Source organism: Lonchura striata, chromosome 29, assembly GCF_046129695.1.
Source record: "Lonchura striata isolate bLonStr1 chromosome 29, bLonStr1.mat, whole genome shotgun sequence".
NCBI classification, from domain to species: Eukaryota; Metazoa; Chordata; class Aves; order Passeriformes; family Estrildidae; genus Lonchura; species Lonchura striata.
Window position 1 is genome coordinate 1,387,736 of NC_134631.1, and position 26,517 is coordinate 1,414,252.

Sequence of the window (26,517 nt, forward strand, 5' to 3'; positions counted from 1 at the left end):
GGATCACACTGGGAGCAGCTGGTCCATGCTGGGGTCATACTGGGATCATACTGGAACTGACGGGGTAACACTTGGAGTGACTGGCATTGTACTGGGAGTGTCTGGAAGTAACTGGGATCATACTGGAGGCGACTGGGATCAAACCAGACTCATACTGGGAGCATCTGGGAGTTACTGGGATCATACTGGAGGTGACTGGACTTATACTGGGAGCGGCTAAGACCCGGTGGGGCCAAATGACATCGTGTAAGATGCGACTGGGTTCATACTGGAAGTGACTGAACTCAGGGGCCACATCGAACTCTTCCTGAGAAGGACTGAAAGGAACCATACCGGGGATGACTGGGAGCACTGGGACCGTGTTGGGGGCAACTGGGATCCTGCTGGGAGTGATTTGGACCATACCGGGAGTGACCGGGAACCACCGGCGAGGCGGCGGCGGCGGAGCTCGGAGGCGGCCCCGGCGCAGGTGGGAGCCGCGCTGGGCTCTGCGGGGGCTCGGGGCTGGCTGCGGGCGGAGGGGGCGGCAGGGGGCTCCGGCGGCTCGCCGGTGCCGTGTCCGGCCCGTGCCGGCCCCGGGCTGAGGGCGCTGCGGGAGCGGCTGCCCGCGGTCTCCTTCCCGCCGGGGCCGGGCAGGAGCCGCTGCCGGAGCAGCGCTGGCTCGGCCCGGCTGCTGCGGGCAGGACGGAGGGGCTGCCCCGTCCCCGGAGGCGGCGCTGGGGCCGCTCCGAGCTGCGCCACCGCCGCCTCACCGGGCTCCGCTCATGGCGGCTCTGCGGAGCCAGGGGCGCCCTGGGGGCGGCACCGGGGCCGTGCTCGGGCCCGCTCTGGCCAATCAGCGCACCAGAACCAGGAGTGACGGCAGAACCAGCCAATCGCGGCGAGGGCGGGCTCTGCACACGGCGCGGCCTCGCCGCCATTCCCCGAACTCCGGCGTTTCCCGGAGCCCGCGGGGGAGGAGCGGCCCCGCCTGGGCCCGGCCCGGGCAGGAGGCCCAGAGCCGCCGCTGCCCCGCACCGCCGGGAGCTCGGCTGACCGCTGTTATGGACGAATTCAATTGGGGGGCTAAGTGTAGATAAATCAATTAACAAGAATTTATTAAGCAAGCGGTATTAAGCAAAAGAAGAGCGCTGGGCGCCCGGGGAGCCTCTGCTCTGCCACGGCGCACCTTCCCCCTTTGACCTTTTTGTTTTTATAATCCCTTTTTTTTGTCCGTTGATGTATTTTCTCTTGATGCACTCTGTGCCGGTGCAATTGGTTGCTGGGGGTCTTTTTTTCTGCCCTTGGTGGTCATAGGAATGAAGGCTCCTCATCTTCCTTGCAGATTGTCCTTGGCCTAAAAGTTAACTTGTATATAATTAGTTACACAGTCTTCTATGCTAGTTGCATTCCCTACTCAGTTCAAATTCTTACCTCCATTAATTTTCATTTTGATGAACAAAGACCTTTTTATTTATTACAATCCCCCCTTTTTCTCTTGACCAATTTGTTCATTAAAACGCTTTAACTCTTGGTAGCTTAAGACCAGGGTTTCATCTACTTCTAAGTCCTTGGGCAATGTTTCATACCTATCTCTAATAAGCATTAGATGAGCTGCCTCTAGTCTTCCTTTTATAAAAATGTAAGTTCTGAAGGTTAAATTTAGTAACAACAATATTATGGGACCTGCAATCCCCCTTATACAGAATTTCTCCTTGAGTGCCATACCCCGGAGTTTTGCACCTCTCAGGTGAGACCTTTAAAAATTTATCTGGATGGGTGACAGCCAAGGCGGTTGCTATGGTTCCACAGCCCCAATACTCACACAGATATTCCCCAGGGTAATGACAATATCCCCTCCCAGGATTGGAACTAGGACACCAATAGGTAGCCTGGAGTTCAGGTTTACTCCATCCCCACATAGAGTTTGCCAAATCTTTGTTAGTAATAAAAAAAATGGGAGCTACAGTGGTGGCATTATACTTAACAACTTTCCCTTGGTCTGTTTTGGTCAGAGTGCAATTAAATGGCTGGTGTGCATAGTCCCCTTGTACAGGCCAGGTACAACATATAACTAATATGCACAGGATTTGCCAGCAAGGGTGGAGTCCAAACCGCCCCAGGGTTTGATTATCATTATCTCCCCATTCCCAGTGTTTGTTTTGACATGTTATTGCCAGGCTGCTCACCTTTACCCTTGGGAGATCAGTATCCTTGAGGCAGTTCTTGAAATACTTTGAATTGTCCCATTTGAGGGCTCTTTCCTCCACCGCTTCTCATCCCTCTGCCTCGCTCGCCGACTCGGTTGCTCCGGGCCGTGAGGCGCACCATCTTCTCGGAGCAAGGATATTCTTCAGGAGGACCCAAACTCTGCTTTTGTTGCCTCTTTTTGAATGATTCCCAGCTTTTATCCTTCACTTATGGTGAGTCACACTGAATCCCAGGTAAAGTTTTCCAGCAATTCCCTTTTATAATTTGAACAATTAGGGGAATTGGTTCATTGGAGTGGAAACAACAATTTTCGGGTCTAGCCCCCTGAGTAAACACCTCCCACCACTCTTGGGATTCCCTTGGTAGGGTCCCGTTCTCTTCTCCAATCCTTAGGACTGACTCTGTCAGTTCTCTTTCTAACTGATAACACCTTTACAAATACCCCTAGGAGGAGTGCCTCTGTAACTATGGACCCATCACCGTTCCTGGCAAAGTTTACAAATATAGCATACAAAAGGGTAACAATCACAATCCTTATTTGTACAATATACTCTAAAATCATTAGTTATAGGATATCCATAGTCCAGTATCTCACTCTACCAGCTGGTTTGTACAATTCTTACTGAGTCCATTCAGTCCATTTAAATGTGACCTTAAGGTCCCCGGGCTGGCTGGTTTTTCTCCAGGGCTCTTGGGCAGCAGCAGGAATCGCTCCCTTTATTCGGCTCGCATGGGTCCACCCCTTCTCGGCGGTTCTGACTGCAGTTTCTGTAGTGAGTAAAACAACATAGGGGGCTTCCCAGTTTGGGGTTAGTGAGGTTTCTTTCTAGGTTTTTTATTAACACCTTATCACCTGGATTTATATTATGGATTGCTAGGTCTAAATGAGGTTGTTGCACTAGTAACCCAGCTCTTCTAAGCCCTTCCTGAGCCTTCACAAGTTGCATGACAGATTGGTTAATTTGTTGATTACTTATTTCAGGGTGATCTATAGGAGAATCCATGTCATAAGGCATCCCGTAAAGCATTTCAAATGGAGAAATTCCAATATCGGTTCTGGGCTGAGTTCTTATATTTAACAAGGCTAAAGGTAAACATTTTACCTAAGATAACTGTGTTTTATACATCAATTTAGTTAGTTGTTTCTTAATTTTCCCATTTACCCTTTCCACTTTACCTGAGCTTTGTGGATGTCAGGGAGTATGATATTGCCACTTTGTTCCTAGAGCTGTAACTACTTCTTTAACTATTTTGGAGGCAAAGTGTGGCCCTCTGTCTGAGTCTAGTACTTCTGCTAGTCTGTAGCAGGGGATTATCTCTTCTAATAGTATTTTTACTACTGTTTGTGTAGTTGCCCTGGAGGTAGGGAATGTCTCTACAAAGTGAGTCAAGTGATCTATTATCACCAATAAGTGTTTATACCTTCCTACTTTAGGCAAATCAGTAAAATCAATTTGAATGTGGGAAAACAGTCTATGTGCCAATTCCTGTGCCCCCCATTTCCCACACCACTCAGGATTTCTCACACCTGGGTCTACTCCTGGGTCAGGGGTCTCTTCAGCCCCCCTAGAAATCTCAGCCCTCATTCTAGAGAGACTGCAGACTGTATAGAGAAAGCTTACCAGATTAAACACCAGGAAGATGGTCTCTTTAACAGTCAGGGGAAACGGAACATTCTCTAATAGGGAGCTGAGAGATTCAAAGGAGAAGAAGGAAAGCAACGTCTGAAAAGCCTCATCCCCTGCTTCCCCTCTAACAAACTGGCTGCACAACCATGACCATGAGCCATGCATTCCTGGAACTGACTTCAGCACCTTCATAAACCCCTGAAAGCCATGACACCCAAGCCCAGCCCGATGGATATTCTGGTCAGTGCCCTTCTACTCCAAAAACTACGTATTAGGGACAATACCAGAGCTATTCCTGAATAAGAAAATAAACCTAGGGACCATAGAGGGATTAAGATCTCAAAAAACCCTAGGGACCAGAGACACATGCAGGCCTTCACCCCAAGAGACACTATGAATTCAAACAACATAACCAGTAACTGCTCCATACTAACACAAAGTAATTGGAACAAAAATATGATTAGAACAGGGTTTTTTTCCACTCTCTCCAGCCATGAGATGGGCAGCAAAATATTTGTCCTTGTTTAGGGCAAATTTGGGAGAAAAACCTCTGGAAGGAGCCCCCAGAAAACAAACCCCCATGGCCCCTCCCCATCCACCTGATTCAGGACGAATTTTCTTGGAGAGAAGTGGAAAAGAACCTGTTTATTTAACAAACAAAACCCTTCCCAGCACTAAAAAAATGAACAACACCAGATGACAACAAAACTCTTTCACCACTCTGCAGAGATGACAAATCCAGAAAGTCTCTCCTGGAGGTGGTCGCCCGGGTCTGGGCGCTGGGGATTGCTCTGGGCACTGGGGATGGCTGCTGCAGATCACAGAGCGCAGGCTCCCGGTGCTCCTCGGGGTTCCCAGGTCCCAGTCCAGAGCAGGTTGGATGGTATTCAGGAAAGGGAAAAAAAAAAAAAAAAAACAGTCTAGGGAAAGAATTGGACTGCTTAGCTAAACTAATTTAAAAAGCAAAGGCAAAAGCAAAAGCCAGCAAGCAAAGCAAAGCAAGCCAGCCAGCACTGGCCTCTTCTAGACAGCAGACCATGGGGGGAGGTGAGCCAGCTGATAACAAGGCAAAACAAACCTTCACTTTCTGAGTCAGTTCTGAAAGCACAGAACAGAATATCAAACATGAACAGAACACATGATTGGAGATACAAACACCATAACGTCACCCTAGGACATTCCACCCCGTATCTCCTTATCTTCAACATCATGCAAAAACTCCATCAAGTTAAAACTTTCATCTTTCACTTACTCATACATATTTCCTTCCATCTCACTTGCTCATACCTTTGACACTTACACATTTCCTCCTATTTCACTTGTTCAAACCTTCAACACTTACACATTTCCTTCTGTCTCATGTCTGTGTGTTTTCATGTACAGACACTGGCAGTAACACCCAGCAAACAGTGATATTTGCACGAGTCTCACCCCACAATCAGATTCCCCCGAGGTACACATCGTGTTGCTCCATCTCTCTGCATTATCCACCATGTACAACCTGGTCCCTGAGCAAAGACAATCCCACAAATGGGTTTGTCTCTACTCGAGGCAGAATTGATCCACACTGATTTCCCTAACAAACCTCTGACATGTGCCACTGGGACTTCTTGTGGGACGGACGGGTGGATTTTGTCTGGAGGATTTGTGCCATCTCCATCTCTATCTCCATCTCCATCTCCATGCAGAGCTGGTCTCATCTTTTGGGTCTTCTGTGCTGGTCTCAGGATTTTTTGCCACTGGTATGTTTGTTGGTCCAAGAAACAGTTTTAGAAATTTCCCTGGGAGCCACCTGGGTCCTGATAGTGTTGAGATATAGGCATATCCTCTTCCCCAAGTTATTAAAGGGAAAGGTTAGAAATGTGTTTGGTGTCTGGGTCCTTGATCAGCACCAGCACTTTTTCAACTAGTTTTCCTTGGGACGAGTTGGAAAAGTGCCAGAGGACAAGCTGTTCAAAAAATTTATTGCATAAAGAGCCTTACAGAGCATCTTAATTGCAGAGGTTGTGCCTGTCCCTCCCTGTTGCTGATTGAGGACCCATTTAAGGGTAGAATGGGCTCTTTCAATGACGGCTTGGCAGATGGGAGAATGAGGTATACCCATATTGTGCTTTACCCCGCACTGATTGAAGAAGTCTTTGAGCTTAGGGAGGTATAAGCCGGACCATTGTCTGTTTCAATCTCTCTGGGGACTCCCAAGGTGGCAAACAAAAGGAGAAGGTGCCTGATGGTTTCTTTGGCGCTTTCTCCTGCCCAGGCCAAGACAAATACTGCACCTGAGAATGTGTCAGTTGACACATGTAAGTATTTGGATTATCCAAAGGCAGGGTAATGTGTAACTTCTGTTTGTCACAATTGGCAGCTGTTCAGGCCTCAGAGGCTAACCCCTAAGGCTAAAGATGGAATTTTATAAACTTTGCAATCTGAGCAGGTGGACACCATTGCCCTGGTTTGATCCTGAGGTAGTCTGAATGTTTGCATTAACGCAGGAACATTTTGATGAAAGAAATCATGGCTTAGTTAGGCCTGTGAAAGAATATCTGGCGTGTTGGCATGGTGCACAGACATGGCCAGGGCATCTGCTCTATGGCTGCCTTCCGCAAGGGGTCCTGGGAGGTCGGTGTGCGACCTCACATGCATAATGTGAAACAGGTGCTTTCAGTAGGAGAGGAGGTATATTAATTCTGAAAGCAACTTGTAAAAATTTGGGTTTGTCACCTCCCTTAATAACTAATGTTCTGCCCTCATAGCTACTCCAGCAACATAGGCCAAATCAGTGACTAAATTAACAGGTTCTTGGAACCTCTCTGACACGGTGCCAGAGTCTCACAGCTAGCTCAGTCACCCCACAGCACCATGCTGAGAGTGGGACCCACCCCAGAAGCAGGGTGATCTGGGGTGCAGCTTAGAGTGAAAGCTCCAGAGCACTTGGATGAAACAGGCACAGAGTGTGGAGGCAAGGATGAGGAGGAGGCTGTCAATCTGGGTTCCAGGGAAAGGTTTATTTGAGGGAAGATCCAAGGACAAAGAGCCCTGATCAGAGGTTTGCAGACACCTTTAAACAGGGGACGTTTAATAGGATAGTACAAAGCTTCAACCAATTAGGGATATCCTGGGGAGGAGCAAAAGGTGGGGTCTTACAGTGTATCAACCAATGAGGGAGATGAGGGGAGGAGAATGGGTCACATAGTCCAATGGGGCGTTGAGGATGAGGGAATTTCCAAAGGGGAGGTCCAAGCCAGGGTGGTACAAAGAGAGATTGGCAGGGAACTTGCTAGAACAAGGGGCTGGTATGAAGGGGGATTGACATGCATGGGCTGGGCTGAGGGAGGATTGACACAGAACATTCGAGAGCAGTGGGCAGGGTTAGTGTTGGAACTCAAAATGTCTCTCAGACATTTTTAGAGGTTCCAGGCCGTGGTCAGAAGCATTTTAGACCCTGACAGGCAGCTGGAAACAGCTGTGATTTTAAGTTTGAGCCATGGAATGAGTTACCAACTTTGGAGGTGGAACAGTGACAAAAGGTTAGATAGTATAGTAAAAGTATTTACAAAACAGAGGGAAATTTTTTTAGTATTGTACAGGGGGGTTTTAGCACTTGTACAGGGGGGCTTTTACTTTGTACATGGGGTCAGAAGTTCTAACATGGAGGAAAGTGGGCTGATCCTGTTCTTCCTCCTTCTTCCTTGTCTCCATGTTCTTGGTGATGTTGGCACTCACAGATTGGTTTAGAGTAAAAAAGTGCTTTGTAATATAGGTAGTAGGTATTGGGGGGAAAACTATAAACATGTAATATGTAATATATCATATAAAAGATAGCAGCAGCCCTGGGCGGGGGGAGAGAAGAAGAAGACAGCAGACAGAGAGGATGTCAGGGTGTGTGTGTGCCTCTGCCCAGGCCGCTGACCAAGCAGCTGCAGCCCGAGAAGACAATCTTTTAGATAATTAACAATAAACTGCCTTGAGACTGAACAACAAAAGGCTGCGCAGTTTTTCTTTGGAAGCATGGGTTGGAGGAGGAATTTCACCACCACATGGGACCCCAGACCAAGCCTGGGGTTCCCACAGGTTAGGTGAGACAGACAACTCAGGGGAAGATTACAATTTCAGGGACAAACCATTAACTCTGGGGAATAAGGGGGATACAGAAAAGTCCATTAAATGTAAACATGCACCATAACACCTCTCAAAGGCTCAGATTATGGCAGCAAGTTCATCCATTTGAGGGAACCCCTCAACAATTTGGACATCAGACTCCCAATTCTGGATCAAAGGATACCTCCAAGTCATCACTGATGTGTGGGTTGCTCCTGAGCTGTCTGTGAAAATTGTCAATGCCTTTAGAGGTTTCCTACTTTGGACTAGTTTTGGGACCAAATTAAAAACTTAATTGAACAGCTTATGACTTGGTGGATGGATGGATATTTGGCCTGGGTACCTATTCAGGGAGAGCTGAAGGTGTTTGTCCGGAGCAAATTGTCCAGACCTCTAGCTGTCAATGGCACAGATATGCATGTGAAGTCACACCCAGCAGGGGTACGATGGTGTGCTCATGGATCCAAAGTCCCAGGTAAATCCAAGGGCAGGTATGTTGGATTTTGTCCTCCCAGATTTCAAATCTGGCTTCCTCAATTGTCTTGATGGTCTTGGAAAGAACTATATTAAGGTAAGTCTCTTCCTGGGCACAAATAAGAGTATGTCTCAGGTTTAGCTGGGTATTAATTACTCGGTGTTGAATTACCATCTGTTAAAGGTGGGGCAGTTATCCTGTTAATTGGGCACTTTTCTTTATCTCTTCCACAATCAATCCTCCCTCCAGAGAAGCATCTACTGTTAATGAGCTATTGAATGTCACTGCATGACTGATAAAAATTACATCATCTCATTGTAAAATGCTCCACCCAGAGGGAGGGGCCAAGCATTCCTACCTGGATATAATCTGATGTTTGGAACACCAAATCAGCCTTTTCCCACCGGATTCCCAGAGGAGCAGCTTTCTTCCTTACTGGATTCCCAGGCCCATCTACACCACCACTTGACCTTCAGAGGAAGACTACATCCTTCTGCAGGATTACTGCTTCAACAGAACCACAGCTGTCACTCCAGGAGCACTGAGCCACCATTTAATGGGACTGCTACCACCACCCTGACCCTCAGGGTGTCAGGTCATATTCTGACTCTTTCAGTAGTTTGGGGATTTTTTTTGTTTGTACTATTGCATTTGTACTTTTAGTTTTCCCAGTAAAGAACTGTTATTCCTATTCCCATATCTTTGCCTGAGAGCCTTTTAATTTCAAAATTATAATTCAGTGGGGGGGGTTTACATTTTTCATTTCACAGGAAACTCCCGCCTTCCTTAGCAGACACCTGTCTTTTCAAACCAAGACAGAATGTCATCCATATAATGTAGGATGATGGCATCTGGGATGGCCTTTCAGATGGAAGACAGGACATGGGCCACGTACCACTGGCATATAGACAGCGAGTTTTGCATTCTTTGGGGGAGGACTCACCAGTGGTACCTCTTCCGTCGTGCCTGTCTGATCAGGGAGGGGACTGGAAAGGCAAATCTGGGAGCATGTTGAGAATGGAAAGGGATGCTAAAAAAGCAGTCTTTGATATCAATGGCTGCCAGTGTCCAGTCACGAGGAACATGGAGGGAAAAGGAAGACTGCAAGGGACCCAAGTCCTCAATGACCTTATTAATTTTACAAAGGCCATGGAAGAGCCTCCACCTGTCCTTGCCAGGATTTTTAAGAACAAAAACAGGGGAATTCCAAGGGCTGTTGGTAGGTATGATGTGGCCCTTGGAAAGCTGCTCCTCCACAAGGAGCTCGAGGGTACATAATTTCTCCATTGAGAGGGGCCACTGATCCACTCATGCTGGGATGTCAGTCTTCCAGGTGAGTAGTGTGTTGGTGCACTCTGCAGTGGCCCCAGCTAGAAATCCCAGGATGGAGGTGGGATTTCTAGCAGAGCTCCCCATTGAGACAATACATCCCTGCCCCACAGGGTGATGTCAGAGTGACTACAAATGGCCTGATGCTGGCAGTTTGACCCTCTGGTCCCTCTAGTATGATAGCATGTTTGCTTCTCATGGAGACAGCGGCTCCTCCAGTGCACAAGATGACTCCAGTGACAGGAGTCAGCTCCCTGTTTGGGGGCCATTTAGGTCGTGTGATAATAGTAATGTTGGCCCCTGTGTCCACCATCCCTTCTAGGTAGATGTTATTACCTTTATTTGACAGGCTGCACTCTATAAGGGGTTTTTCTAGGCCCATGATGTCAACCCAAAATGCCATCAGGTGCTCCAGGATATTGTCCCTGTTTAATAGCAATAAAATGGCTTGGGGGATCACAGTCTCTTTGCGCAGGAAGTATGGTGGTTTTGTGCAGCAGACAGTGACTGTGATTTTGTTGGTTGGCCCAACAGGTTGTACTTGTTGGTATAACGTGTATTTAACTTGGTCCATCGTCCTGGCTTGTAAGATGAGCATGTATTCTATTTGCCATCTGTTGCAGGTGGGGCAGATATCTTCTGTTAAGCTGGGCAGTTTCCTTATCACTTCCAAGAACAATGTCTCCCTCCAAGGAGATATCTTCTGTTAATGGACCATTAAATTATTCACTGCATGACTGGCAAAGTTACATCATCCCATTGTGAGATGCTCCACCCAGAGGGAGGAACCAAGCCACCCTACCTGCATAAAATCAGCATTTTTTGGGAAACCAAGACAGCCTCTTTGCTGCATTCCCAGAGGAGCAGCTTCTTCTCTGCTAGATTCCTAGAGGAGCAGTTTCTTCCCTGCTGGATTCCCAGAGGAAGACTGGGCCCATCTACTCTATCACCAGACCTTCAGAGAAAACTATACCCTTCTACAGATCACCGCTTCAGCAGCAATTCATCTGCCACTCCAGGAGGAGCAGCCACCATTTAACTGGACTATTACCAGCACCCTGACTCCTCAGGGTGTCAGGTTTCTGACTCTATCAGTAGTTTTATTCATATTAATTAATTTTTTTAATTTAGTTTTTTTTCCTAGTAAAGAACTGTTATTCCCATTCCCACATCTTTGCCTGAGAGCCTTTTAATTTTGAAATTGTGGTAATTTGGAGGGAGGGGTTTACTGTTTCTGTTTCACAGGAGGCTCTTCCCTTCCTTCACAGATTCCTGTCTTTTCAAACCAAGACAGATTTTGGCGCCCAATGTGAGCCTCGAGGGCATTGAGAGGGAAAAAGGATTAACAGTTCTTAAGTAATTAAATTTTTTTTGTGTGTGTGTGTGTGTGCTGCTATAGACATGTCTTTAAGTGTCACCATATGGTCTAGTTTACCTTGGTTTGGGTGGCATGTGGTTGCAGCTGTATTTCTCTTATTTGCAGGTCCTTATCTAAACATTGGTCCTATAACTAAGGCTACTGTGTCTGTTATCCAGTTTGGCTTATGGGTTAATAAGGTGAGGAATTCATGGATCTTTAATTCCCTCTGGAAGGCAGGTACATGGATTCAGAGCTATCACACACTAACTATGTTTTTGGGGTTACTTTAATAATGGTACCTACTGTGAGGAAATGACACTGGGGGAAACTTTCTCCAAACTTTTTAACCATCTTTTTGGGTCTGCTTCACCAGTTTTCAAAGGGTTAAGATCCACTCTAAGTGCTAATGATATCACACAATTGGTAGTGTTGCTGATATGCCTGTCAAGCCTGTTATATTTAGCACTCAGAGATAAGGGAAGACTAACCTGGATAACCACCCCGACACCTACACCAGAGACTGGAGATGCTGCTGCCCCGGAGCCTGACCCTGCCCCACAGCCCACCTCAGAAATGAGCCACACAGATTGGGTGAGGGTTCTGGTTAAGGAGATACTGAAGCGATATGCGGAATAAATAAATAGACTCCACAACTCAATGTAGTTATGAAGTAGGTATGTATGACAGCGCCCGGCACAAGTAAGATAGCTCTCCAAAATCTTGTGCTCCGAGCTGGAGTTTGTCCCACAATTTTATTCACAAAGGTGTTTCATATGCAATACATTACACAACTTTTCTATGCATATTCAACCCCTGGCCCCACCTGTCTTCGCCTCTCATGCTAAATAGGTCCACGCCATTCTGGGCATGCGTGGTTTTTTGTGGTGGTCTTTACGGGGGTCTCTGATGGCCTTTTGAGGCTGAAACCATAGTCTTCTTCTGCATTAAACTTTTGAACTCTTCTCCTCTGCGCATGTGATTTTGGTCTTCTGCTATGTTATCTGGATAAGTCCATCATCCTTGACAGAGGGGCCTCCTTATCTGAGTTCTTTGCATTCCTGATCTTCTCTGGTATTTGTCTTTATGCAAGAAGCTTTAAAGATTTTTTTTTTTTTTTAACTCTCTCTTTCCTATGCCTTTTGCGCCATGGCAGAGGTTTCTTAAAATTCAACACATGATTCTACAAACATGATACATTCATTTTGATACATTCATTTTTGATACATTCATTTTTGATACATTCATTTTGTTAGCTCAAGTGATCTCTGGAAGATCTCTTATTTCAATACAAGAGATGCTGAAGGAGTGCATTTCCCCAGCTGGTGAGAAACCTGCCCCTTGCCTTGAGGAGGGACAGTCTAATAGTACAGCTGTGGAACCCACAGATTTTACAACTGCCCAGGTGCCAGCAGAACCACAAAGGCAGTCACAGCCAGCAGAAGTTGTCTTGGTAGAAACAAGGAGGTCTAAGATGAAAGCAGAGCGCCCAGATAGGGGTAGGAATGGAGGAACCTCACAACCCACAGGGGAGCCAGAGGTTGCGATCATCACCAAGTGCCTGACGTACGAAAGTCTCAGTAATCTGCACAAAGACATTGTAGGGCGACGTCGTGAGGCTTATACTACCTGGTTACTCCAGGTCTAGGACCTTATGGGTACAGGCGTGCAGCTGGACGGTGGGAGGCAAGGAACTTGGGACCCTTGACCCAGGACTCAGGTGTGAATCAGATTTTTGTACGGGAGCCAGGGTCACTTTTCCTCTGGGAGTGGCTTTTAATGAGTGTCAGGGAGAGGTTTGTCCACAGGGAGAGAATGCAGGAGCACCATCATAGAATGTGCTGGAAGACCCTTGAGGAAGGGATCCAACAGCTGAGGGAAGTGGCAGTATTGGAGGTACTCTTTGGGAAGGATGGACAGCATAATAATGACCCCGACAAGGTCAGGTGCACAGGGCAAATGCTGTGGAGTCTGGCAAATCTTGGGCCATCTCAATACACCACTTTCATTGCAACAATCAATGCTGACGCTCACCGAGAGACAGTGGGCTCTGTTGCCAACAAACTTAGGAATTATGAGAGTATGATCAATGGCCCAATGCAGGCTCATATCTCAGCTGTGATTAAGGAGTTCAAAGAGGAGATGAAGGAGGAGATGAGGAAGGTTAATGCAGCACCTGTGCGAGTCATAAGCCCCAAAGTCAGAGGCCAACATTACCCAGCTAGACAGAGAGGGTCCATCCACCCTAAGGACTAATCTGTGGTTCTTCCTGTGACCATGGAGAAGACATAGGGAGGTGGGATGGGAAACCCACTTTTGTTCTGGCAGCACGGGTGTGTCAACTCAAGGAGGGAAACTCTAACTGGGGGAGTTCCACCAAAGTGAAGGTAGCCTCAACCTCCCATGACCAAGCTTTTGGGTATGATCTGTCAGATCCCCTTGAAGGAACCTCTAGTATGATGCCTCTGGTCATCAGGGTAGAGATGCCACCTACAAGTGGGCACAAGAATGAGGGGTGGATCTAACCATAAACAGTATTTCTCAGGTCATCCATGACTCTGAGACCTGTGCTGCCATCAAACAGGCCAAGCGGGTGAAGCCCCTGTGGTATGGTGGGCGGGGGTCCAAGTACAAGTATGGGGAAGCCTGGCAGATTGACCACATCACACTGCCCCAGACACGCCAAGGCAAGCGCTACGTGCTGACCATGGTGGAAGCCACCACTCGATTGCTGGAGACCTACCCCGTGCCTCATGCCACTGCCCGGAACACCATCTTAGGCCTAGAAAAGCAAGTCCTATGGAGACATGGCACCCCTGAGAGAACTGAGTCTGACAAGGGCACCCATTTCAAGAATGTCCTTATCAACACCTGGGCCAGAGCACATGGTATCGAATGGATATATCATATTCCCTAACATGCTCCAGCTACCAGCAAAGTTGAACAGTGCAACGGACTCCTTAAGACTACCCTCAAGGGACTTGGTGGGGGAACATTTAGAAACTGGGAAATGAACCTGGCAAAAGCAACCTGGATGGTCAACACCCGAGGGTCCATCAATCGAGCTGGTCCCGCCCAGTCAGAACCCTTGCACACAGTAGATGGAGATAAAGTCCCTGTGGTACATATGAAAGGTATTTTAGGAAAAACTGTTTTGATTAATCCCACCCCAGGCAAAGACAAACCCATCCGTGGGATTGTTTTTGCTCAAGGATTGTTTTTGTTTTGGTGGGTAATACAGAAAGATGGGGAAACTCATTGCGTACCACAGGGAAACCTGGTCTTAAGTGAGAACTGGGTGTAAGATTTCATTGTGATGCAGATGGAAATAGAATAACGGGTGGATGATGTCCGGGCTTGTAAGATAAGCATGTGTTTTATTTGCCATCTGTTGGAGGTGGGGCAGGTATCTTCTGTTAAGGTGGGCAGTTTCCTTATCACTTCCAAGAACAATGTCTCCCTTCGGAGAGGTATCTTCTGTTAATGGACCATTAAATGTCTGCACTACATCATCCCATTGTGAGATGCTCCACCCAGAGGGAGGAGCCAAGCACCCCTACCTGCATAATATTAGCACTTTTTGGGACATCAGGACAGCCTGAATTCCCAGAGGAGTAGCTTCTTCTCTGCTGGATTCCCAGAGAAGCAGTTCTTCCCCGCTGGATTCCCAGAGGAAGACTGGGCCCATCTACTCTATCACCAGACCTTCAGAGAAAACTACACCCTTCTACAGGATCACCACTCCAGCAGCATTTCATCTGCCACTCCAGGAGGAGCAGCCACCATTTAACTGGACCATTACCAACACCCTGACTCCTCAGGGTGTCAGGTTTTTGACTCTATCACTAGTTTTGTTTGTAATAACTGCATTTTTTTTTTTAATTTAGTTTTTTCCTAGTAAAGAACTGTTATTCCCATTCCCACATCTTTGCCTGAGAGCCTTTTAATTTTGAAATTGTGGTAATTCAGAGGGAGGGGGTTTACCTTTTCCATTTCATAGGAGGGTCTTACCTTCCTTCACAGACTCCTGTCTTTTCAAACCAAGACATTGCATCAGCCCATTCACGGAAAATGGCTAAAGATGTCTCTAGAACTTCACTGCTGCTTTTGTAACTCTTGGTATACCACCTGAAGTAAAGACAATGGCCCAGCTTATACTTCCTGCTGAGTTGCTACCTTTTTTGCCTTATGGGGAATTATGCACAAAACAGGTATTCCTCATTCCTCAAAAGGCCAATCTGTCACTGAATGGGCTCATGGCTCCCTCAAGCGTCTCTTGGCACAATAGAAATGGGGGAGCAGAGAGAACAAGCCTTCGTATTATAATCAGCTGAGTATCCATTACGGCTGTGCAATCGTGTTTCCTTAACTGGGTCTTTGGGATTTTGAAATAAGGGAGTGGGTGTAAGGGAGGAAGAAAGCTGTCTTCCTCAAGGTAAACTCTACACCCATGGCCAGTTTGCAGGACTTTTTGATCTGCTGGTCACGGTAGCCTCTCCTAACTGCTTTATTCTTAAGGCAAGATATTTCTATGGTCTCTGCTTGTCTTGGTTTGACAACTGCTCCTTCACAATTCCTACATCTATCCCTGTCACTCCTAGCTTTACTTTTCTAATATATTTGCTACTCTTTAACTAAGGCATGTGATTTTTGCTAGCTAACTTGACTTCTTAACTAATTTTAGAATCTTAACTAAAATATGTAATCTTCTGCTATCTCAGTTATATTCCCAGCTGTCCCCTCGACTCATCCACAGTTTTCAATTATCCTAAATACATTTCCAGCTGACCCCTTGGCTCATTACGATGAGATAGGAGTGGAAACCACTTCCTACACTTGGGACACACATAGGGCCTCTCCCTGGTGTGAATCTTGTGGTGATTGATGAACTTGGAGATCTGCCCAAAGCCTTTCCCACACTCCCCAAACTCGTAGGGCAAATTGATTCCCCATCTGGATCACCTGGTGCCACATCAAGTCTGACCTCTGGAGCTCCGGCGGAGGCCCTTCCCACATTCCAAGCAGTTGTGGGGCTTCTGCCCGCCATGAGTCGTCTCCACCATCTCTGAGTGCCAAATGGATCTCTGGCTGACTTCTAGGCACAGAGGGGCTCTTACCTCCTCACAACTCCCAGGGCTGGGTTTGCAGATCCTTCTTGTGTGGGATGCTGTCCTAGGTTGACTGTATGATGCCTTTATCCCCAATCGTCTGCCCTGTTCATGTTGAATAATAAGTTCTACACCTTTAAGACTTGTTCCAGGAGGGAAGGGGGGGGTGGGAAGAAGCGCGGAGTTTGTTTTCAAGAACTGCACTCACTCCTCCACATTCCTGCTCCTGGACTGAGTTGTCTGCGTATAGACGGACAACGAGACTGAGCTCTCCTTTGTTTTTTTTCCTAGTCTAGTTAGCTTTAGCTAGCTGAGGCAAAGAAGTTCCCTGGACTGTGGTTTGTTCCCTTTCTCTGGACCTGCTCTGGACTGCACACCAGAAGAGCAGCAGCGCTGGTGGCCCAGCGGCCGGGCCTGGGCCATGGCATTTCCAGCGCCGGAGGGACTGATCAGAGACTGAGTGAGCCCAGCTGCGACCTGAGGGATCTTTCTGGGATTGTCTCTCTCTTGGAGTGGCAAGAAGTTTTGTTGTTCAATATTGTCTAAGTTTGCTAGTTTAATAAACAGGTTTTCTTCCACTTTTCTCCAAAGAGGTATCTTTCACGAACTGGTTGGGGGAGGGGCCAATTGAATCTGCTTTCTGGAAAGAACCCTTTTGGGGGTCTTTCCCTAAATTTGTCCTGAACCAGGACAGGCCGGATGCAGCTCCATGGATCACTCAGGTGGTGATTCCTGTCAGGATGAGAGAGGATCACAGTGTCACCCTGTCCCTGTCCCCATTCCACAGGACAGATGTGGCTGGAGCCCATGGGGAGCGGGACCTGCTCCAGAATCCCACCTGATCCCACCCCAATCCTGCTCCATCCCATCCCATCCCATCCTGCCCTGATCCTGCTCCATCCACCCCACCCAATCCTGCACTGGAATCTCTCCCTGATCCCACTCCATCACTCCTGCCCCAATCCCGCTCCATCCATCACAAATTATCTCACTCCAGAACCCAGCCCCAATTCCACTCTACAATTCCCCCTGATCCCACTCTGGACCCCTGCTCTGATCCAGAATTCTTCCCTGATCCCAGTCCATCCATCCTGCCCTGATCCCCCTCGAATCCCACCCTGATCCTGCTCTGTACTTGCAGCTGAGCCATTAATTCCCACATCCTTTCCTGCAGAAAGAGAAGATCCATGAGATTCCATCATAGATCACACACTGGGATTAACCCCAGGATCCATCCTGTGATCCGCACAGAGGGGACCCAGAACTGGATCTGCCACTGGAACTCACCGGCTGCCACGTTGTATCCACACCTGTCCCTCTTCCCTGTGGAAACAAAGTGGGATCAGCCTCGGTGGCACAGGATTCCCAGAACAGTGCGGCTGGATCCGTGCCCCTTCCCAACCCCCATCCCGTGTGTTACCGGATTGGAGCTTCCAGACACCGACTGCAATGAGGACAACAAGGATGGCAGCGATGATGGACACAGCGACCGCCATGGTGAAATTGCTGCCAGACTTCGGCTCTGGGAAACGTGGGATAGTGAGGACGGGAATCCCCATTTGGGAATTCCAAATTCCCAATTCCCACATTCCCAGCCTCACCCCAAGCGAAGATCCCGGGCTCCAGCATTCCGGGATGTTCCACCCTGCACCGGTACTGCTCCCGCTCCTCCGGCAGCGCCTCGATCCTGGCCCAGGTGTGGAAGGTGCCATCGCTGTTGGGAACGATCCCGCCCCACTCCGTCTCCTGATCCAAGGTTGTATTCTTCTTCATCCAGCTGACTGCAATGGTGTTGGGGTAGAATCCGTACGCGTGGCAGGACAGGATCAGCGTCCCATGTTCCTCTTTTCCAGACACGTGGACATCAGGGGGCTCTGGAATGGGATAATTGTGGAATTCATGCACGGAATTCCACGGGAATGGCATTGGGGCGAGCTCTGCCCATGGAATTCCCATTATAATGGGACTGGGGTGAGCTGTACCCATGGAATTCCCATTAGAATGGGACTGGGGTGAGCTGTACCCATGGAATTCCCAGTGGAATGGGATGAGAGTGAGATCTGACCATGGATTTCCATGGGAATGGGATGGGGGTGAGATCTACCCTTGGAATTCCCACAGGAATTACCGTGTTCCCAAGTTCTCCATTCCCAAATGCCCGCAGGAATTCTGCTCCCACCTTTGCGCTCCAGCTCCTTCTGCCCGTATCCAACGTATTTCCGGAGCCATTCCGGGCAGACGTGTTTCAGGTAATTCGTCCACCTCTCAGCCTCCTCCTCCTGCTCCCAGCGTCTCCTGGTGATCTCGGCAGCGCTGTCGGCCGCCACGAATCTCCCGGATCCCAGGTCAAAGGAGATGAAATCCCGCCCGTCGTAGCCACTGCGGTAGGATCCATGGACAGTCCCGTCAGACAGGAGGTCACAGCCATAAACACGCAGCCGTGTGTGGAGACCTGGAGGGATTGTACCCACAGAGACCCATGGAATTGTGTCCCGGCCACACAGAGCCCCATCCCAGCCCTATGGAGCCCCAGAGTCTGATGGAGACCCACAGAGCCTCATTCCAGCCCCCTGGATCCCCATGGATCCACGTCCCAACCCCACAGATCCCATCCCAGCCCTACAGATCCTATCCCAGCCCCACGGATCCCATCCCAGCCCCACAGATCCCATTCCAGCCCCATGGATCCACATCCCAGCCCCACAGATCCTATCCCAGCCCCACAGATCCTCATCCCAACCCCATGGATCCCATCCCAGCCCCACAGATCCCATCTCTAGCCCCATGGATCCACATCCCAGCCCCATAGATCCTATCCCAACCCCACGGATCCCATCCCAGCCCCACAGATCCACATCCCAACCCCATGGATCCCATCCCAGCCCCACAGATCCCATCTCTTGCCCCATGGATCCACATCCCAGCCCCATAGATCCTATCCCAGCCCCACGGATCCCATCCCAGCCCCACAGATCCACATCCCAACCCCATGATCCACATCCCAACCCCATGGATCCCATCCCAGACCCACAGATCCCATCTCTAGCCCCATGGATCCACATCCCAGCCCCATAGATCCTATCCCAGCCCCACGGATCCCATACCAGCCCCACAGATCCACATCCCAACCCCATGGATCCCATCCCAGCCCCACAGATCCACATCCCAACCCTATGGATCCCATCCCAGCCCCACAGATCCTATCCCAGCCCCAGAGATCCACATCCAAGCCCCACAGATCCTATCCCAGCCCCAGAGATCCACATCCCAGCCCCACAGATCCTATCCCAGCCCCAGAGATCCACATCCCAGCCCCACAGATCCTATCCCAGCCCCACAGATCCATATCCCAGCCCCACAGATCCATATCCCAGCCCCATAGATCCTATCCCAGCCACACAGATCCCATCTCTAGCCCCATGGATTCACGTCCCAACCCGCTGGATCCCATCCCAGACCCACAGATCCAATCCCATACCCCATATCCCATCTCTAGCATCATGGATTCACATTCCAGCCCCACAGATCCCAGACCAGCCCCATGGATCCTCATCCCAGCCTCCCAGATTCCATCCCAGCACCATGGGTCCCCAATCCAGCCCCACTGATCCCATCCCAGCCCCATGGATCACAAGATATTCCATCCCAGCCGAATGGATCCCCATTTCAGCCCCTTGGATCCCTGTGAATCCACAGCTGAGACCCACAGATACCATCCCAGACCCATGGATACTCATCCAAGCACTACAGATCCCATCCTAGCCCCACAGTTCCCATCCCAGCCCCACAAATTCAATCCCAGCCCCATGGATCCCCATCCCAGCCCCATGGATCACAAGATATTCCATCCCAGCCTAGTGGATCCCCATTTCAGCCCCTGGAAGTCCTCTGAATTCACATTAGAGGCCTATAGATCCCATCCCAGCCCAGCCCTATAGATCTCCATCTCAACCGCACAGATCCCCATTCCACCCCACAGATGCCATCCCAGCCCCACAGGTCCCATCCCAGCCCCAGAGATGCCATTCCATCCCCATGGATCCCATTCCACCCCACAGATCCCATCCCAGCGCCAGAGTTCCCACCCCAGCCCCACAGATCCCCATTCCGCCCCACAGATCCCATCCCAGCCCCACAGATCTGATCCCAGCTCTACAGATCCCCATTCCACCCCACAGGTCCCATCCCAGCCCCACAGATCCCATCCCAGCCCCACAGATCCCCATTCCACCCCACAGGTCCCATCCCAGCCCCACAGATCCCATCCCAGCCCCACAGATCCCTATTCCACCCCACAGATCCCATCCCAGCCCCATGGATCCCATCCCAGCCCCACAGATGCCATCTCTAGCCCCATGGATCCACGTCCTAACCCAATGGATCCCATCCCAGACCCACAGATCCCATCTCTAGCCCCATGGATTCATGTCCCAACCTGCTGGATCCCATCCCAGACCCACAGATCCAATCCCAGACCCCATATCCCATCTCTAGCCTCATGGATTCACATTCCAGCCCCACAGATCCCAGACCAGCCCCATGGATCCTCATCCCAGCCTCCCAGATTCCATCCCAGCACTATGGGTCCCCAATCCAGCCCCACTGATCCCATCCCAGCCCCATGGATCACAAGATATTCCATCCCAGCCGAATGGATCCCCATTTCAGCCCCTTGGAACCCTGTGGATCCACAGCTGAGACCCACAGATACCATCCCAGACCCATGGATCCTCATCCAAGCACTACAGATCCCATTCCAGCCCACAGATCCCCATTCCACCCCACAGATCCCATCCCAGCCCCACAGGTCCCATCCCAGCCCCAGAGATTCAACCCCAGCCCCACAGATCCCATTCCATCCCCACAGATCCCCATTCTACCCCACAGATCCCATCCCAGCCCCACAGGTCCCATTCCATCCCCATGGATCCCATTCAATCCCCATGGATCCCGTTCTACCCCACAGTTCCCATCCCAGCCCCACAGATCCCCATTCCACCCCACAGATCCCATCCCAGCCCCACAGATCCCATACCGGCCCCACAGATCCCATTCCACCCCACAGTTCCCACCCAGCCCCACAGATCCCCATTCCATCCCACAGATCTCATCCCAGCCCCACAGATCCCCATTCCACACCACGGATCCCATCCCAGCCCCACAGTTCCCATCCCAGCCCCACAGGTCCCATCCCAGCCCCACAGATCCCCATTCCACCCCACAGATCCCATCCCAGCCCCACAGATCCCATTCCACCCCACAGATCCCACCCCAGCCCCACAGATCCCATCTCTAGCCCCATGGATCCATGACCCAACCCGCTGGATCCCATCCCAGACCCACAGATCCAATCCCAGACCCCATATCCCATATCTAGCCTCATGGATTCACATTCCAGCCCCACAGATCCCAGACCAGCCCCATGGATCCTCACCCCAGCCTCCCAGATTCCATCCCAGCACTATGGGTCCCCAATCCAGCCCCATCGATCCCATCCCATCCCCATGGATCACAAGATATTCCATCCCAGCCGAATGGATCCCCATTTCAGCCCCTTCGATCCCTGTGAATCCACAGCTGAGACCCACAGATACCATCCCAGACCCATGGATCCTCATCCAAGCACTACAGATCCCATCCCAGCCCAACAGATCCCATTCCACCCCACAGATCCCCATTCCACCCCACAGATCCCCATTCCAGCCCCACAGTTCCCATCCCAACCCCACAGATCCCATTCCACCCCACAGATCCCCATTCCACCCCACAGATCCCCATTCCAGCCCCACAGGTCCCCATTCCTCCCCACAGATCCCATCCCAGCCCCACAGACCCCACTCACCCCCGCTCTGGTTGTACCGCTCCCGCAGTGTCTCCAGGTTCCTGGCATCCACGTGCTGGCTCTCCACACCAATCTGGGTCTGCCTATCCCAATATCCCGGCTCGGCTCCATCCTTTATCCACTGCGTCAGCGGCTCCGCCCTGCCCCGCTCGCTGTCGTAGCGCGTGAAGGGGATCCCATCCACAAACCCAATTTCCATGTACTGGGGGACCCCCGGGCTGGGCTCTGACACCGCCACATCCAGGTAATGCAGGGAGTGGAGAACTGGGGGGAAACAGAGATTTGGGGCGGTTGAGGGGGTCATGGATCAGTGAAAGGAGAACTGGGAGAGCTGGGAAGGGGTTTGGGGATGCTGGGGCCAAGGAAAGGGTGTGCAGAGGTGGGAGAGCTGGGATGGACAGGAAAGGGCGTGCAGGGGGGTCCTGGTGTCCAGGAATGAGGGCTCAGAGGGATCCAGGGCTATGGAAGGAGCGTGCAGGGACTGGGAGAGGCGGGATGGGGGTTCCAGGGGATCCCTGTGCCCAGGAAAGGGCATCCAGGGCTCCCCAGTGCCAAGGAAAGAGGGGGCACAAGGTGGGCAGACCTGGGAATAGGAGGCTCAGGGGTCCTTGATGTAGAGGTAAGGGGGGGCTGGGGGCTGAGAAAAGCAGGAATGGGGGCCATGGGGGCTCAGAGACAAGGAAAAGGGGGGTCTGGGGAAGCCAGAATGGATGGGAAAAGGAGGCAGGCAAAGGGGAACCGGTAATGGATAAGGGGGTGCAGGGAGCTGCCAGTGCCCAGAACTGGAAATTCAGGGGGGTCTCAGGGCCCACAATCCCCCTGGGACCCTCCCGGACCCCCTGGAGCTCCTCCACAAGACATGCCAGGAGTGAAGAACGGGGGGAACACAGAGACTGGGGAGCTGGGGGCATCCAAGGTCAGAAGTGGAACTGGGAGAGTCAGAAGGGTCTAAGGTTCAAGGAAGGGACTGGGAGAGGCAGGATGGGATCCAGGGGGTCCCTGGGCCCACAAAAGGGGGTCTAAAGGTCCCCGGTGTTGAGGGAAGTAGGGTCTGGGAGCTGGGAAAGGCAGGAATGGGGAGCCAGCGGGTCCCTGGTCTCGGGAAAGGGGGGCCTGGGGCTGGGAGAGGCGGGCGGATCCCGGGGACGAAGCTTCGGAGACGGGAAAGAGACCGAGGGAACGTGGGGGGATGGGACGGCTGAAAAGGGGAATTCCAGGGAGATCATCTGGATTCCTCTGGATCCCTGCAGTGGCCCCCCGAGATCCCTGGGGACCCCGGGACCCTCTGGGACCCCGTTTCGGGAAGTGGTGGGAGTGGAAAGCAGGAGAGACACGGAAAGTTGGGAGATCTGGGGGGTCCAAAGGTCAAGGAAAACGGCGGGTCTGGGGTCTGGGAAAAGCAGGATGGCCGGAAAAGGGAGAGCAGGGAGTCCCCGAGCACTGTGGGGGTGCAGGGGGATCCCTTTCCCGGATAAGGGGGGGCAGGAGAGTCCCAGTACCAGGAAATGGAGATTCAGGGGTCTCCCAGTGCCCAGGAACGGGGGTTCAAAGAGGATTCCCTGCCCAGGAATGGGGGTTCAGGAGGGTTCCTGTTCACGATTTGGGGTTCAAAGGGATCCTGACCCCCAGGAATGGGAGATCCGGTGGGTCCCGGGGCTGGATAAGGGGCTGCAGAGGGGTCCCACTGCCAGGAAATTAATGTTCATGGGGTCGATGCCGAGGAATGGGGGTTCAGGGGGGTTTCCCTGCTCAGGAATGGGGATTCAGGGGATTCTCTTCCCAGAATTCGGGGTTCAAGTGCCAGATAAGGGGGCACAGGGGGGTCCTGGTGTCGGAAATGGGCGCTCAAGGGGGTCCCGATGCTCAGGAATGGGGACTCAGTGGATTCTGAGGCCCGGGAATGGCGATTCAGGGGGCTTTCTCTGACCAGGAATGAGGATTCAGGGGGATCCCAATGACAGATAAGGCGGTACAGGGGGTTCCGGTGCTGGCGAAGGGGATTGAAATGGGTCAGTGGATCCAAGATGGGGTTCAGGGGAGCTCCCCTGCCCGGTAATAGAAGTTCAGGAGGATCCCGGAGCCCGGAAATGGAAGTTCAGGGGGTCCCGGTTTTGGGGTTCCCACTCACCTTTCGTCGTGCTCCCCGGGTCCGCCAGGAGCCCCAGGAGCCCCAAGAGCAGCCCCAGCCGCAGCGCTGGAGCCATGGCGCTGCTCCGCTGCAGCCCCGAGAACTGCCCTGGCCCCGCCCTGGCCCTGGCCCCGCCCCCAGAGCCGCCTCCGGCCCCGCCATTGGCTCCGCTATTTCCTGTCCACCAATGGCAGCTGGCTCTGGTACTGACGTCACCGGTCGCCGGGTAGATCCCGGCCTCACAGGTTGGGACGCGGAAACGAAAGTGACCGGGGAGGGCGCGAGGGAAGGGGGACGAGGGAATTCCACAGAATTCCTCCGGATCCCTCTGGATCCCCGCTGCGACCGCCCTGGAGCCCTCTGAGAACCACCTGGGGACCCCTGGGACCCCCCTTAAGAAAGCGCCGGGAGTGGAGAACTGGGGGTCACGGAAATTTGGGAGCTCTGGGGGTGCAAAGGTGAAGGAAGAGGGCGAGTTTGGGGCCTGGGAGGGGCGGGATGCCCGGGGAGGTGGGCAGGGGGTACCAGAACACGGGAAGAGGGTCCAGGACGGGATCCCAGTCGCGGATAAGGGGGTGCAGGGGGTCCCTATGCCCAGAACCTGAGGTTCAGGGGTTCTCCGGTCAAGAAAAGGGGGGTGAGGGCAATGGGGGGACCAGGGGGTCCCCGGGCCCAGGGAAGGGGTGCACGGGGCCCCGCTGTTGAGGAAGGTGGTGGGTGGGGGCTGGGGAAGGCAGAAGTGGGGGTCCAGGGGGTGCCGGGCTCAAGGAAAAGCGCGGGCTGGGACTGGGAGAGGTGTCAGCGTCTCCCAAGCTGCGTCCCCGGGATCCGCTAAAGCGAGACCGGGGAAAGGGGAATTCCAGGGGATTCATTTGGATCCCACTGGATCCTCGCTGAGATACCCTGGGGCATGGGGGGAACGCTCCGGGAGCCCCTGGAACCCCTTCCAGGAAACGCCGGGAATGGAAAATTGGGAGGACACAAAAATTTGGGAGATCTGGGGATCCAAAAGCCGAGGAAAAGGCGGGACTGGGGCCTGGGAAGGGCGGGATGGCCGGGAACGGGGGTGCAGGGGGTCCCAGAGCACTGACGGGGGTGCGGGGAGATCCCAGTCCCGGGTTAGGGGGTGCAGGGGGGTCCCGGTGCTGGAGAAGGGAGTACAGGGGATTCCCCGTGCTCGAAAATGGGGGTTCAGGGTGTTCCTGTGCCGGGAAATGCGGGTTCAGGGAGAGTTTCCTTCCCGGAGTTCAGAGTTCAAGGGGGTCTCCATGATCGCGTTTCCGGGGGCGCCGGTGACCAGAAGTGGGGGTTCAGGGGTGTCCCGGTGCCAGGTGAGGGGGTACAGGGGTGTCCCGGTGCTCCCGAAGGGGTTGCAGGGGGGTCGGGGTGGCCGTAAAAGGGCGCTCAAGGGGGTCCACGTGCTCAGGAATGGGGGTTCAGGGGGATCTCGTTGCCGGATAAGGGGGTGCAGGGGCGTCTCGATGCTGGGGAGGGGGATTGAGGTTCAGAGGGCTTCCCCTGCCCAGGAACGGAGATTTAGAGGGGTCCCGGTGCCCGGAAATGGAAGTTCAGGGGGTCCGGGAGTTTCAGTTCTGGGGGGTCCCGGTTTCGGGGTTCCCACTCACCTTTCGTCGCGGCGCTCGGGTCGCCCAGGAGCCCCAGGAGCCCCAAGAACAGCCCCAGCGCCGGAGCCATCGCAGCCGCCCCGATCGCGGCTCTGGCGCAGCTGGAGAGACGCGAAAGCGAAAGTGCCGAGGGAGCGCGGGGGGAGGGGAAAAGGGGAGGGGAAAAGGGGGAATTGCAGGGAACGGACCGGGATCCCCTCCTGGCACCCCTCCGGATCCCTCGGGGATCCATCTGGGACCCTCCACGGCCGCGCCCTGCGGGACCCCCGGGCCGGGCCGTGCTGAGCTCCCGGGCCCTGCGCTCCAGCTCTGCCCGGACCCCGCTGGGCTCGGCCCAAAGCCGGGCAAGCACCGGGAGCAGCGGATCCCATTTTTCCTGCGGGTGCGGGTCTGACCCTCGGCGGAGCGCGACTGGGCACTTGGACCTCGATCCCCGATTCCTTCTCTCTCTCTGCTGTTCTCTCCCTTTCCTTTGGGGGATCATAAATCCCAGAGCGGCTGCAGAGCCCCGTGCCCAGGCCGGGTTTCCCAGCAAAGGGAGGCATGGGGGTGATGTGCCCCGGGCTGGCTGGGAATGGGGGCCCGGGGGTCCCCGGGGTCACGAAAACGGGGAATCCAGGGGCTGGGAGAGGAGGATACCCGGGAAAGGGGGTGCAGGGGGGTGTTGGTGCAGGATAAGGGGGTGCAGGAGGGTCCCAGTGCCCGGGAATGGGGTGAGGGAGGGCAGAATCTGGGGAATG

General features: G+C 52.3%; 1 protein-coding gene across 2 annotated transcripts; it reads right to left on the reverse strand.

The window, feature by feature from the left end:
• Window positions 1-16,720: 16,720 nt before the first annotated feature.
• Window positions 16,721-25,940, reverse strand: LOC144247664 (class I histocompatibility antigen, F10 alpha chain-like). 2 transcript variants are annotated; one of them, XM_077789004.1, is made up of 7 exons: window positions 25,778-25,940; window positions 22,025-22,288; window positions 18,362-18,634; window positions 17,784-18,056; window positions 17,603-17,704; window positions 17,470-17,505; window positions 16,721-16,914 (listed from the first exon to the last, which is right to left on the reverse strand). In XM_077789004.1, exons 1-7 carry the CDS (start codon window positions 25,845-25,847, stop codon window positions 16,901-16,903), a joined length of 1,032 nt encoding a protein of 343 aa, XP_077645130.1. In that variant the 5' UTR covers window positions 25,848-25,940; the 3' UTR covers window positions 16,721-16,900. The 2 variants fall into 2 exon arrangements, with proteins under 2 accessions (XP_077645130.1, XP_077645129.1); XM_077789003.1 differs by lacking the exon at window positions 25,778-25,940 and adding an exon at window positions 24,153-24,260.
• Between the last annotated feature and the right edge of the window lie 577 nt (window positions 25,941-26,517).